At 38.5% G+C, this 13,432-nt stretch overlaps 1 protein-coding gene across 1 annotated transcript; it reads left to right on the plus strand.

Annotated features, from left to right (window-relative positions):
* The first annotated feature begins 1,938 nt into the window (after positions 1-1,938).
* Positions 1,939-11,242, plus strand: zc3h15 (zinc finger CCCH-type containing 15). The gene is made up of 11 exons (XM_041790280.1): positions 1,939-2,149; positions 3,767-3,868; positions 4,176-4,287; positions 5,819-5,971; positions 6,165-6,256; positions 7,765-7,947; positions 9,127-9,207; positions 9,373-9,438; positions 9,648-9,761; positions 10,660-10,795; positions 10,888-11,242. The coding sequence occupies exons 1-11, from the start codon at positions 2,075-2,077 to the stop codon at positions 11,085-11,087; spliced, it is 1,314 nt and encodes a 437-aa protein (XP_041646214.1). The 5' UTR covers positions 1,939-2,074; the 3' UTR covers positions 11,088-11,242.
* The last annotated feature ends 2,190 nt before the right edge of the window (positions 11,243-13,432 follow it).

Consider the following 13,432-nt stretch of genomic DNA (forward strand, 5'->3'; position numbering starts at 1 on the left):
TTTAACTTTTCATTTGCTTATTTGTTCTCTTAACAAAAGATATACTCAATTAAGATTCTTTCAAGGTGCAGTTCACAAAAATATTCATACCCTTGGATGTTTTGCCCTTTTATTGATTTTATAAATTAATCATAGCCAAAATAATTAGGCTTTTTGACAAAAAAATTAATGTCAAAGTGAAATGTCAAATAAAATATGTGAGGTAAAATAACTGATTACATAAATATTTACACTCTTTAAAGTGACTGGCATAATTCAGCAGAGGAATGGGGATCAAATGAGTGTAGCGAATCTGTCTCAAGTCATTGTAGCACAATGACAACTGTTTCTGGAAGGTCCAGTAAGGTCAGTATTCCTGGCTACCATTACACCACGAAGACAAAAGAACACTCCAAGCAACTCAGAGTAAAGGTTGTTGAAAAGTAAAAGGCAGAGGATGGATATAAAAAAATCCATGGCACTAAAGAGCCCCCGGAGTTCAGTTAAATCCATTATCAAATCTGCCTAGAACAGGCTGTCCTCACAAACTGAGTGCAAGAAGGAGACTAGTGAGAGAGGCCATCAAGACAACTATGACTATTCTGACTCCATGGTCAAGTGGAAGAAAGTTCCTTGGTCTGATGAAACCAAAATAGGGCTTTTCGGCCACCAGACAAGATAGTTGGTAGACAACGAAAATAGCACATCACCACAAACACACCATCCCTACTGTGAACCATGGTGACAGCATCATACTGTGGTAATGCTCCTTGGCAGCTGGCCCTGGAAGGCTATGGTAGAGGGTAAAATTAATGCAGCAAAATATAGGAAAATCCTGGAGGACAATCTCACTCAGTCTGCAAGAGAGCTACAACTTGGGAGAAGATTTATTTTCTAACAAAACAATGACCTGAAGCAAACAGTGAAAGCTACACAGAAATGGTTTAAAGACAACAAGGGGAATGTTCTGGAGTGGCCAAGTCAAAGCCTAGACCTCAATCCAATAAAGAATTTATGGCTGGGCTTGAAAAGGGCTGTTCAGGCCTGATCCTTGCAACCTGACAGAACTTGAGCAGTTTGCAAAGAAGAGTGGAGTAAACTTGCAACGTCCAAATGTGCAAGCCTGATTGAGACCTATCCACACAGACCCAGTGCTGTGATTCCAGCCAACGGTGCTTCTACTAAATACTGATATAATACTTATGCAGTCACTTATTTTATATTATGTATTTTAATTTAAATCACATTACATTGAATAAAACTTTTTTCTCTTTGACATTATATAGTTTTTTTGTAACTATTTCTTAGTTAAGAAAGCCAAAATATATTGCCCATGGTTGATATATAAAGTAAATAAAAGGGTACAACACGTTGAAGGGGGTGAAGACTTTATATGGACAATTTAATTCGTTGAATTACTGTTTTCATTTTGATATAAAGTTACTGCAAACTAACCTTGCAAAGCAGATGGATACGCCCGTTTCCTCGTTTTTAACTGGTGAATCCTGGATGTGTGAAACAAATACATCTGGCGTGTCATGTTAACTGCAAACTCCTTTAAATTTACCTTTTTTTAGAGATATACTAAAATCCCCACTGCCCTAGCTTTACTATGTAGTTGAGTTTCTTTGGGCAAGTGGTCGCAAAGAAGACTACCCAACACCCAGGCTTTAAAATTAAATACTGTAGTGTGAAACGAAATAAAATGTGGTCCAGAAATTAAAGGGACAAAATGGAAATAATTAAAAAAAATACCCCCTTTAGTCAGATTGCACAACCTAAAAATAAAAAGTGAGCATTTTCTGAGTTGTAACAAAAAGAATTTCAATGTTTTCCTTCGATAACCGACTGTTTACGAAAAGGCTAAACTCTTGTTTCGTCTTTTCTGTATCTATAGACTACAATACCCATCAAGCCTCCCGCTTTGCGCGATGATGTCATTGAACATCAACAACTCACATGTGGCCTAGGCGCGCCGTGCTGTGCCGTTAGCAACAACCGGGTAATGTGGAGCTGACATCCCAGCCGAATCACGAAGTCAGAATAATCATTAATCGGCTATACGTGTACTATACGCAGCTGTATCTGAGCCGACATGCCTCCGAAGAAACCCGCAGCGCCCGCGGGGAATAAAAAAACTCAAGAGAAGAAAAAGGAAAAGATAATTGAGGTAATATTTTCACAAGTTAGCATGTCGGTGTTTAGCACTAACTGGGCAGCTAACGTACCGCACTAGCTGTAGCCGCTAACAGAAGTGGTTAGCAGCAACCGCTAAAGTTACACCGGTCTCATGGTTGCTGTCAGCGCTATGTTTCTGTACAGCAGTCACTGTAATGCAGTTAAGACACCTAAACGTATTTTGGTATGAACAATTCCTAAACGAGTAAGCTACTACAATTAAGCTAGTCTTGTTAAATGTGTGACGCGGTCAGGATGCTAGCAGGGCCGAGCTGCCGCAGTAAAACATCTACACTTGCCTTAGTTGGGTTGATATTTATTCTTTAAGATTGTAGCCAAAACCAGGAGGTCACAAACGACGTCTACTTGGTTCCAAAACATTTCGTGTGCTTGTTTTTATTCATGACAGGCATCAATAGGCCTGGATAGGCCCGCTTGTGATCGGCCACACATGACACAAGAGGGACCAGATTTGAGCCTGTTACGGTGGCGGGCTAAACTGCTGATAAGTTTGTAATGTTAAACCTAATTTGTGTGTTTTGAAAGCTTAGAGCTCAGCTACTGTCGATGTCCCACTCTGTAAGGAGATCATGATTGTGATGGCCATAAACCACTGCCAAATATACCTGTCAACATAACTCGACGTCATGTCACCGTTAGCCGGCTTCTCTTGTTCATACTATGGCACGTACAGTACAACAACGTTTTAATGTGCCACGTTTGTCAAAAAGGTTTATTTGTGAATCTGTGTCAATACAAAGAGTCATATTTCAACCGATTATTTTAAAATCTGTGCTGTATCACAGCAAGCAATGATACTGATAAAACCCAGATGTGATATTGTTTAGTATGCGTGCAGTGCACGGTTTTATAAAGGATGTTTGCTTGCCTGCAACTCACATGAGAATACATAAGCTATCCACTGTCATTGGCTGAAAGTATGCCATTAATAAACGTATAGAGCATAGCCATCCATTGTTGTTTTGATACAACCGAAAATTAGGCATACATTTTGACAAGGTGACAGTCTGTGAGTTGAGAAACACTCCTGTTGCTCAGTACATAGAGACTGATAAATAGAACAACAGTCCAAAAATGTGGGAAGTTTTGCACGCAGCTCAACTATCACACCCCTATCTTACACGAGTTTGAAACGCTACGGCACTGGTGGAATGAAGGACTATCAAATAGTGCAATTGCAGATTCTGCATCTATGCTAAATTCGGGACTGAGGAAACCCTTATCCTCTGTTTACTGCAGCCTGGGCAGTTTAGAAGAGCCAAACAAATGTAAGGAACAGGACATGTGAGGGATGCTTTAAGATCCTGCTAGCTCACCATGAGATGTGCTTCTCACAGAAGAGGGAGGCTTTTATTAAGACAGCAGTCTTTGATAGCGCTTTGTGGGTAGTTTCTGTTTCTGTTTAAATGCATTAAGGAGAGGACACATTTTGGGTTAACAAATAAAGATTTATACTCGGAAAGTTGTATTTCAGGGTAGCAGAAAGAAAAATGGTGTCCATGATTACCCATAAAGCTCTCTGTGATTGCCTCTATCTTTTGCATTTTCTGTCAAAGTTGATTACTGATTTTTTTTTTTTTTTTTCTAGGACAAGACATTTGGTTTGAAGAACAAGAAAGGGGCCAAACAACAGAAGTACATCAAGAACGTCACTCAGCAAGTGAAATATGGACAGCAAAGTGCCAGACAGGTTCGAAGACAAACAGTGTTCTTCCTCAGCGTTCTGTTATTGTCTTTGTATACCTCTACCAAATCAAGCATTCAAATTTCTTTACCTTGGTGTTTTTCACTGTTCTTCTTGCAAATAACTTGTACTTTCAGTTGTCAAACTTAAACATGTATAGAGGTGAAAAACAGTTTAAAGGACACTTTTTTTGTGTCTCCACCTATAGTGTTTGGTCAGCTAGCTGTGGTGTGTTACGCTTTACGTGCCCATATATGTTTAGCTCAACAAGCAACCACTGACTGTTATAAACCTATGTTTGTGTCATGTGTAGGCTGCCCAGGCTGAGGCAGACAAGACCACAAAGAAGGCAGATAAAAAGAAGGAGTTGGACGAACTCAACGAGCTGTTTAAACCTGTAGTTGCTGCCCAGAAAGTCAGCAAAGGTAACCAATACACTGTTTGGCAAAGTGACTCAAGAATAAAGCATTTTTATTTTACCAGTATTTCTTTTTTGTGTAAAAATAACCTTATTTGCTTGTCACTAGGGGTGTGATGAGATCTCGTGCGATCAAAACACCACCAGATTTCTCGCCGCGGAAAAAAATTCAATCTTGCGAAGTCAATATTGCACAGACACTTGGAGCAGCAGCTCTTCTTACAAAAGACAATGCCAAAATGGAAGTTATAAAAGATCACAAAGATGTCCTGGACATTTTAAAACTGTTGGTGATAGAGCTAATGAAGAAATGGAGCTGATCCGTGATCCATTAAGATGACCGTTCCAACCTCCACCCCCTCCTCCGTGTGCACTACTTGGGGCCGCACATGATCACCTATGCATAATAAGTTCACCATAACAGTATGAAATGATTGAAAGCTGCTGCTGGAAACCTGTGCAGTCTCCGTGAGGAGAATACAGTGTTTATTTAGTTTGTGTATGCACGCAGACTCACTCATACTACCGGTATTCGTGACTTTGTAGCTTTGATTCAGTCGCTGCGTCGTCATGTCTCCTTGTCTCACCGTCTATTAGTCACACGTCCATCAGCTGTTGGCTGTGCTATCATCATCAGAAGCCCAACATGTAGCGCAACGGGCTGTTGTATACTGCAGCAGTAAACTTGGCAAAACAATCTCCATTTGAGTGCCATAGAGTCTACTGTTAGCTCAGAAAAAAATAAAGTTCTTGCTCCAGTTAAACAAGCCTTGATTGTTGTCTGAGAGCAGGCAGAGCAGAGACACATATTAACACACACACACTCATCTGTGCATCGTGTCCAACACTGTCAAAGCTCATATGAGAAAAAATGACCGCAAAACGATAAAATAATCTATTTCTCTAAATTACTATAAAAAACAAACAAACATGTTGTTGACAGAAAGATTTCTTTTGAGTGTTTAAAATATGGATTTCCTTAAAGAGGATGAGAAATAGTTTGATTTTACTGATGCGGCTCTTTAGATTTAGGTCTGTTGTAAACAGTGTTTAAAGTACTTTCAAAATAATCCTAATGCTTATGTAATATATAATTGAATGTGATGTTAAAAATAATTATTGTAATTGTAGTGATGAGTGCATAGTGTAGTAAATTTAAGATTTTGTAGACTGTTAAAATAAAAGGTTTGATTTGAAGAGCATTAAAATGTAAAGTTTGAGTCAGAGTTCGACCAGGCAAACTGTTTGGAAACATTGGTAGCCTATTCAGTACAACAGGAGTCAGTTTAAACATTTTTGGTAGACCCGAATGCTTTGCAATTGTGACTTTTAGTTGTATAAAGGACATATTATCCACCCATGTAATTTTTTTTTTTTTTAATTAAAAAAAAAAAGTGTTAAGTCTCGTCTCGTGGGCCCAAATCTTGTCACGTCTCATGAGATAAGTGTCTCGTCACACCCCTACTACTCACTCTTGTGTGTAAAAGTTAATTAAATGTGAGCAGTGCACTGATTGTTTTTCCTTCTTCTTTCTGAAGGTGTTGACCCAAAGTCAGTGCTGTGTGCGTTCTTCAAGCAGGGCCAGTGTACTAAAGGTGACAAGTGCAAGTTCAGCCATGATCTGTCTATGGAGAGGAAGTGTGAGAAGAGGAGTGTCTATGTGGATGAAAGAGATGAAGACCTGGAGAAAGGTCTGTATGTTTTACAGTTCACCATAATACTGAGCGATGTTTTATAATCATAGTCTTATAATCGTTTTTGTCATCTAAAGTGATGGTTCCGCTTTTGTAATTATTTAAAAAAAAAAACTGAAGCTCAACTTTTATTAACACACGTTGTTTCCACTTGTCCAGATGAGCATCATGCTGTTGTTTTTCCTTTCAGACACCATGGAGAACTGGGATGAGAAGAAGCTGGAAGAGGTGGTCAACAAAAAACACGGAGAGGCTGAAAAGAAGAAAGCCAAAACACAAATTGTAAGTGTGCACAAAAAATACACACAGAGAAAAAGAGTCACATAAAGCAGTAATGAAATGTCAAAATTGTAATGGATTAGATGGTGGATTGTCTTTAACCATTTTTAAAGTAAAGTTATGAGAGACAAAACTGTCCAGTTTAGAGATAAATGTTTTAGTCTTGAATGTCAACTGAGTTAAGAGAATCAAATGAAGAGGGCAGAATAGGGCAGAGTTGGAAGTATTACATTTGATCAAAAATGATATACATCTACGACTCCTGTTTTTGTGGGAATTCAAAACTAAATGAAAGTCCAATGAACTTAACATTGATGTCATGTACGATCTCATAGCATGGCATTTTGATGTACATACAAATGGACTGATTTGACAGTAACACCTAAAATTGAACTGGTATAATGCATAGACTACCAGATAGGGGTGTGATGAGACATGTTGCCCACAAGACAAAATGAGATGAGAATTTGCACAATTTTTAATTTTGGTAACAAAATACACAAGTGGAAAATTTGTCTTTCATACAACTAAAAGTTACAAATGCAAAGCTATGAAGGTCTTTTCAGAAATGATGAATCAAATGCTCTCGTACTGAAGATCCCTGCTTACATACAGTTAGGTCTTGTCTAAAACGTCTCAAACTGTGCAATTTAACAGCACTTCAAATCATATCTCCATACATCTTAATAGTGTGTCACATCTTTGTTTTACTATACGATGCACTCATTGCTACAGTTATAATAAAAATAGAATAGTGCGTTTGTGTGTACATGTCTGTCTGCTTTGCCTGTGATTGACAACAAGCAGGGTGTTTATTAAGGACTATAGGTTTTTCTAGCAAACAATGCACTCGACAGCACTCAAACTGAGTTTTTTTTTTTTTTTTTTTTTTTTACTGCCACAGTAGGCTATACAAAGGCCCGTGTGCTACATATGTGAAGTTTCTGACTGATGTTTTGTGCAGCCAACAGCTGATAGATTAGTGACAGATGCAAACTGAGATAAGATGTTGAGGCAGTAGTTAAATCAAAGTTCCAAAGTAGCAAAAAGTGACACTATGAGCAATTCTGCACCATATGAATTTAATAAACACTGCACTCCCCTCATGGAGAATGTGCACATTGTTATGATGAAGTTATTATTCATTTGTGGATCATATGTGGCCTCAAGTAGCACATATGGGGGAGGAGGAGGGGTGGGTGGGTCGTAGTGGTGATCTAAACAGGTCACGGATCAGCTCTATTATTTCACAAGCTGAAACACCAATAATTTTGAAGTGTCAGGAGCATCTTTATTAGCTTTTTAATTTTCTGTTTGGTATGATTTTTCAGTCATGGCACCTGGTGCTCTGCCTATCTTGCATACTAATCTCGCGAGACAGCTTCACTTAAACAAGAAATCTCGAGATATTTCAATCTTGCAAGATCTCGTCACACCCCTCCTACTTCATGTCACTAAGTTTCCCTGTCTTCTCTGTGTATAACTGATCTACTCTTTTGTGTTTTCTGCAGGTGTGTAAGTACTTCTTGGACGCCATAGAGAATAATAAGTACGGCTGGTTCTGGGTGTGTCCAGGAGGTGGCGATAGTTGTATGTACCGACATGCCCTTCCACCTGGTTTCGTATTGAAAAAAGACAAGAAAAAGGAGGAGAAAGAAGAGGAAATTTCGTTGGAGGAGCTGATAGAAAATGAGGTAAAGAAGAGTGGATCCATTTCATTTAATTCAGTTTAACTGTGATACATTTTTATTGTGGGGTGGATAAGAGCAGAATAGGAGGCTTAGAGGAAGAACAGTTGGGACTTTGCACTTGTCTCCTGTGTTTAAACAAGCATGGTTGCTGCCATCTTAGCGTAGAATAGTTTTAACTTAAACTGTGAAAAGGTATTTACAAAAACAGATCCAGATCTCACAGTTCAAACACTAATTCATTACTGCTATTCACATCTACAGTGCTTAACAGATTTATTAGACCACCTGTCATATTTGTCTCAGAGACCATCCAGCATCATGAAGCGCTTTAATGCAGACTCTTTCATTTTCAGTGAGCTCTCCATGTTTTATCATTTTAATCAGGAATGAGAAAATTTCAAACTGAATTCACCTTTTTATACCCAAATTTGAGCCGGCTCACTGGGCTTCTCTGAGAAGTCAGAAATTAATCAAGCATAACATTCAACCGCTAAAACTAATTTTTCTGTTCAGGAATGCAAGTAAATAACTATAATTTGACATGATAATCAAGAAATAATAATGTGCTTTACTATTTTTTCAGTTTTTTTGTAAATCGATAAATTTGAAAGTTCATGGAAAACAATAATAATTATATTTTAGTTTATGAGCTTCTATATATTGGTGTATTAACCATTGCAGAAACATAAAAAAATGTTTTTGGTAATTACCAATGCTGTTAATTTAGGGCAGCTGTGGCATAAACCTTACTTTGGGTGGTGGTCTAATCAATTTGTTAAGCACTGTACTTCATGGTAGAAATGATGGTGTTCAAATCAGATGGGATGGTGAAACCGCTGACAATAGTACGAGCAATTATTAAGTGTTTTCACTGTGAATTTCTGTGATACCACAATGAAGCTTTGCCGTCATTATGTCGACACTTTACAACTTTTAATAAGTAGAAATTATAAAGTACCAGTCTAAGTAGATGTAATAAAAATAGTAATTTAAATTCAACACCTTTTCAAACCACACTGAAATAAAACAAAGCTGGGGCAGCAATACGATAGTGCCATGCTGCAAGACTACCACCCAGGTCTGTTGCTTGAATGCTGTCTTTAGGATCACTCTACCTGCTGTTACACTGAAAACCCTTTTCTCTCCACATCCCGATGACTGTCTCTGTTTGTGTCCCTGCAGCGTGCAGCTCTGGGACCTGATGTGACCCGAATCACGTTGGAGACTTTCCTGGCTTGGAAGAAGAGGAAAAGGCAGGAGAAGGTTGGAATATACTTCATTATCACCAGTTTAGCAGATTAGGAACATGATTTTTTTTAAAAACATCTCTGTATGTCCCTGATTTCTTCTGTTGTCTGATTGAAACAAAGAGTTGGATATTTTTGTGGATTCTCTTATTTTCTTGAAAACATGTTCTTTTGTTAACAGGTGGACAGAGCAAGAGAGGAGATGGAGAAGAAGAAGGCCGACTTTAAGGCTGGGAAGTCGTTAGTGGTAAGTCTGGCTTCAACTAGATGAGTGTAGGGGTTAAGGTTTCTAGATAGTCTTGGGTGGGAAGTTGCTACTCAAGGGGAGTGAAAGGTATCGGGATCTTATTCTGAGAAGCTCATAATGATAAATGGATGGATGTTTGCTAGTCGCTCTACATATTTATGGGTGAACACAACAATGCAAAATGTAATTAAAATCACATGTATTTGCAGGTGAGCGGCCGTGAGGTGTTTGAGTTCCGTCCAGAGTTGGTCGACGATGACGATGCCGAAGCCACTGACACTAAATACGCCAACAGTGATGAGGAAGATGATGATGAGGAACAGGTAGCTATGAAAACTTTACCAATTGTGTTCATGACACATGCCACAGAATTTGAGTCTCTTCCTACTGAGCAGACTCACTGCCTCCCGCAGTCAGTGGTTATTTAATTTGGCTTTGTGTAACTCCATATTGTTCTGTGCTCTCTGTGATGTCCCAGCCCAATAACTGCACTCAGAGGCTGATACAGTTTGTATAGCTAATACAATATCTGCAGTCTAATAGTGTTGCTATGTCAGTGCTTAGTCTTTCACTGTTTGCTAGTCTAAATGTGTTACTTAAGTTATGTTGTGAGGTCAGTGTTGTCAGGCGGGTTTATCTGGATCATACGTACATTCTGAAATAGTTTTTAATTTCAGCATGGTCCCATATAGTCTCCAAAATATAATCTTGTCAGTAAACAGTACAGATAAATGTTTTCCAGTTGTGTGGAAATGAATCAGTTTATTAGAATCAAGAAAATATTCATATTCAGGGCTGTGTGATATGGCCCAAAAATCGAATCTCTTATTTTCTTGGTGGGGGGGGAATTCTGATTAGAAACGATTTTTCATATGGCTGTTTAAAACAATACATCAATACATGTCTACATCTCAAAAGAATGACAGCAACATCTTCTGGTACACTGTATATCAACAGACAACATTTCAGCTTTAAAGATGTTAAGACATTTTTTCTTTATTGATAGATGCTCCAATTTTTGCTTTATAGCAGTTGTCTGCCTACACATATAAAATTTGTATTAAATAAACAGCTCCTGTTGTATGTGTGATGCTTAATAGATCCAGGCTTCAAATCTGTGCGTTTTTAGTTTAGCAATGAACCGTATGTTTTTCCTGAGAGGCACTACATGTAGTTAAACTAAACCATTCCATTTCAATTTTGTTTACATTTTCATTCCAGATTAATATTGCAGAGGTCCAGGACATAGACTTATCCCGTTTTGTTCCACAAGAGGTCGACAACACAGGCATTACCGTAGCATCAACTGACCGTTTCACATCAAGGAGTAAGACTCAAAGAAAGGAAACAGACAATGGTAAGAGAGCAAATCAGGATGATTCCTAACTAGTTGTCAACGGTTTTTAAACATAACGTTCATATTCTCTCTTGTCCTCTGCTCATCTTCAGAGGAGCAGCTAAACGGAGCCTGTGGAGGTGCTGAGGCCAATGGTCTTTCGGGAGCAGAGGGAGGCGGGGAAGATGGAGGAGGGGAGGATGCAGAGGAGGACGAGGAGGAAGAGGAGGTACCGGTGGATGAGAACCTGTTCACGGGCGAAGATCTGGAGGAGCTTGACGAGGAGCTGAACACACTGGCGCTGGAGGACTGAGAGGGAGCGTGAGACTGAGGGAGTGTGAGGAGGACACAAGACAGACTCTGACAAAGGGAGGGACTGATGGATGCATGGAGCTAAACAACAAAGAGACCAGGTTTTTGATTTTAATTTCAGAGACTCCAGTAATAAAGCCTGATAATATCATCTCATCACTGCCCTCTCTGTTTTCTGTATCACCCCTCTTACATCCCTACACATCATTTCTTCATCAGGTGTTCAAATTTCTACAAAAGGGCCAATCAGAGTTCACCAGGGCCAACTCCACATGAATGTTGCTCTTCAATATTTCCTTAAAGAATTTGGCTGCTTTTGTTCTGCATTTTGTTGCTTGAAAAACTTTCTGGCTTTTGTTGAACTGAAATTGTTTTTGATAAATTGGGCTTCTCTACCTAATCACAAGAAAAATACTGATTATGGTTTTTAAAGTGAGATATTGTACGGGCTTTAAGATCAAAGCACTATACTTGTTAAGATTGTACTGTAAGATAATCAGCATTGTTGACGAATGCTTGAAGGAGCTGTTGCAAACTGAGGTAAAAAAAAGAACAAAAAAATTAAATGAACAGGAATGATTCTGTTATAGGAAACTGAATCTGTTCAGAGCTTCACCTGCTCTCATACCAAAATAAAAAGGCTTCAGGTTGCACTGTTATTCTAGTCAAGATTGTCCTTCCACTAAAAATCAGTTTACTTTAGCTAACGTTCAACCCCTGTTGATAATTCTTGTGTTGGCCCTGGTTCTACATCAAGATTCATGCTATTATGACGCCTCAGCAGGGAAACCAAATAGTCCCATTACCAGCCCTGTACTGTAAATACTGTTCTCATGAGATGCCTCCTGAAGAATTAAAAGATTATTGTACATCCAGTTTGTGCCTCTTCTTGGATGATTCCGAGTCAATTATAAGAGAGATGTTAAAGCCCCTCAGATGTAATTAGCCTGCACCCTACAGTTCTGCTTCACTAATGAGGCAGGTACAGGAGGAAAATAGGCATTTTGCTACAGCAAGGAAAAGCACCAAATTGCAAGAAAGCATGAGATGAGCAGTTAATATTTATTTGACGTTGGCAATGACCAAAACCAGACCCAAAAGAACACAGATGCTTATGATGTTTAATATTCCAAAGTTATTTATGCTGCCCAATGTGATAACATTTTTTATTTCAGATTTACAGATTTTTGCATCAACTCTGACAAATGGCTAAAAGCTCAAAGATGGCTTTCTTTACAATTAATCATTCGTTTTGGTGTCAATGCTAGAACAAACCTTCAGTTATCAAAATTACTTTACTGTTATTCATGACTCTTGTTTAGCAAAGTACTTATTAGGGTGCCCTAAAGGAGGTAGCTATCAATAATCTGAATAATCTCAACATAAGCGCCACATATACAGTATCTAAAAAAAGTGTTCACCCACTTGGATGTTTTACTGTTTTTATTGAAATGTTTTGAAGCTCCACGTAAGAAGTCTCCTTCTTACATGGTCACTCTGTCTGTGAGGACGACTCGATCTAGGTAGATATACACATGTGCCATATTCCTTCCATTTCTAGCTGAGGGCTTTAGCTGAACTCTGAGGAATGTTCAGTCCCTTGGAAATATTTTCGTACCCATCCCCTGACTTAAGACTTCTGAAGAACCTTTTCCCTGAGTGTCTTGGTGTGTTGTGATGACTTCATTGTGTTGTGATGGCCAGGAATACTGACAAACCAATGACTGGACCTTCCAGACACAGGCGTCTCTATACTACAGTCACTTCAGACACATTGAATGCACTCAGATGATCCCCATTTCACTGATTATGAGACTACTAGTGCCAATTAACTGGGCCTCTGTGGAGTTAGGACAGTCAGTTTGAAGGGGGTTAATATGTATGCAACTAATTATTTTGCATTACATATTTTTTTATACAATGTTGGATAAATGTTTTCACTTTGACATTAAAGAGGTTTCATTGTAATTTTCTTTGTCAAAAAAAGCCAAATTGTATTGCCCATGATTGATGTATAAAATCATTAAAAGAGTAAAACATCAAGGGGGGAATACTTACCCCTCACTCAGAACAGAAGTGAACAATTGCTGGTCTGACAAGTTACAATATTAGAGTAACACTTTCAAAAAAAAAAAAAAAATTTCAAAGCATACAAGTACACTTTAACTGTGAGTGTCTGCAATTCAACCAAATCAAACAAGTTTTCATTACCCTGCCTTAATACCTTTTAGTAAGTGATGTCTCCACAGGTTGATTGCATGCTTCCATCTCCTTTATCTGGCTTTGTTGTGGTGACATGTTCTGTTTTTAACAGAGCAAATTAGCCTAAAGTGCAAAAAATTATTT

This window comes from Cheilinus undulatus, linkage group 6 (assembly GCF_018320785.1).
Source record: "Cheilinus undulatus linkage group 6, ASM1832078v1, whole genome shotgun sequence".
Lineage (NCBI taxonomy): Eukaryota > Metazoa > Chordata > Actinopteri > Labriformes > Labridae > Cheilinus > Cheilinus undulatus.

Excerpts from the sequence above, each read along its gene's own strand:
- zc3h15 (XM_041790280.1), top strand. The coding sequence starts at position 2,075 with ATGCCTCCGAAGAAACCCGCAGCGCCCGCGGGGAATAAAAAAACTCAA. Across the intron at positions 5,972-6,164 it reads AGATGAAGACCTGGAGAAAG|ACACCATGGAGAACTGGGAT; the intron begins GTCTGTATGTTT and ends TTTTCCTTTCAG. Across the intron at positions 7,948-9,126 it reads AGGAGCTGATAGAAAATGAG|CGTGCAGCTCTGGGACCTGA; the intron begins GTAAAGAAGAGT and ends GTGTCCCTGCAG.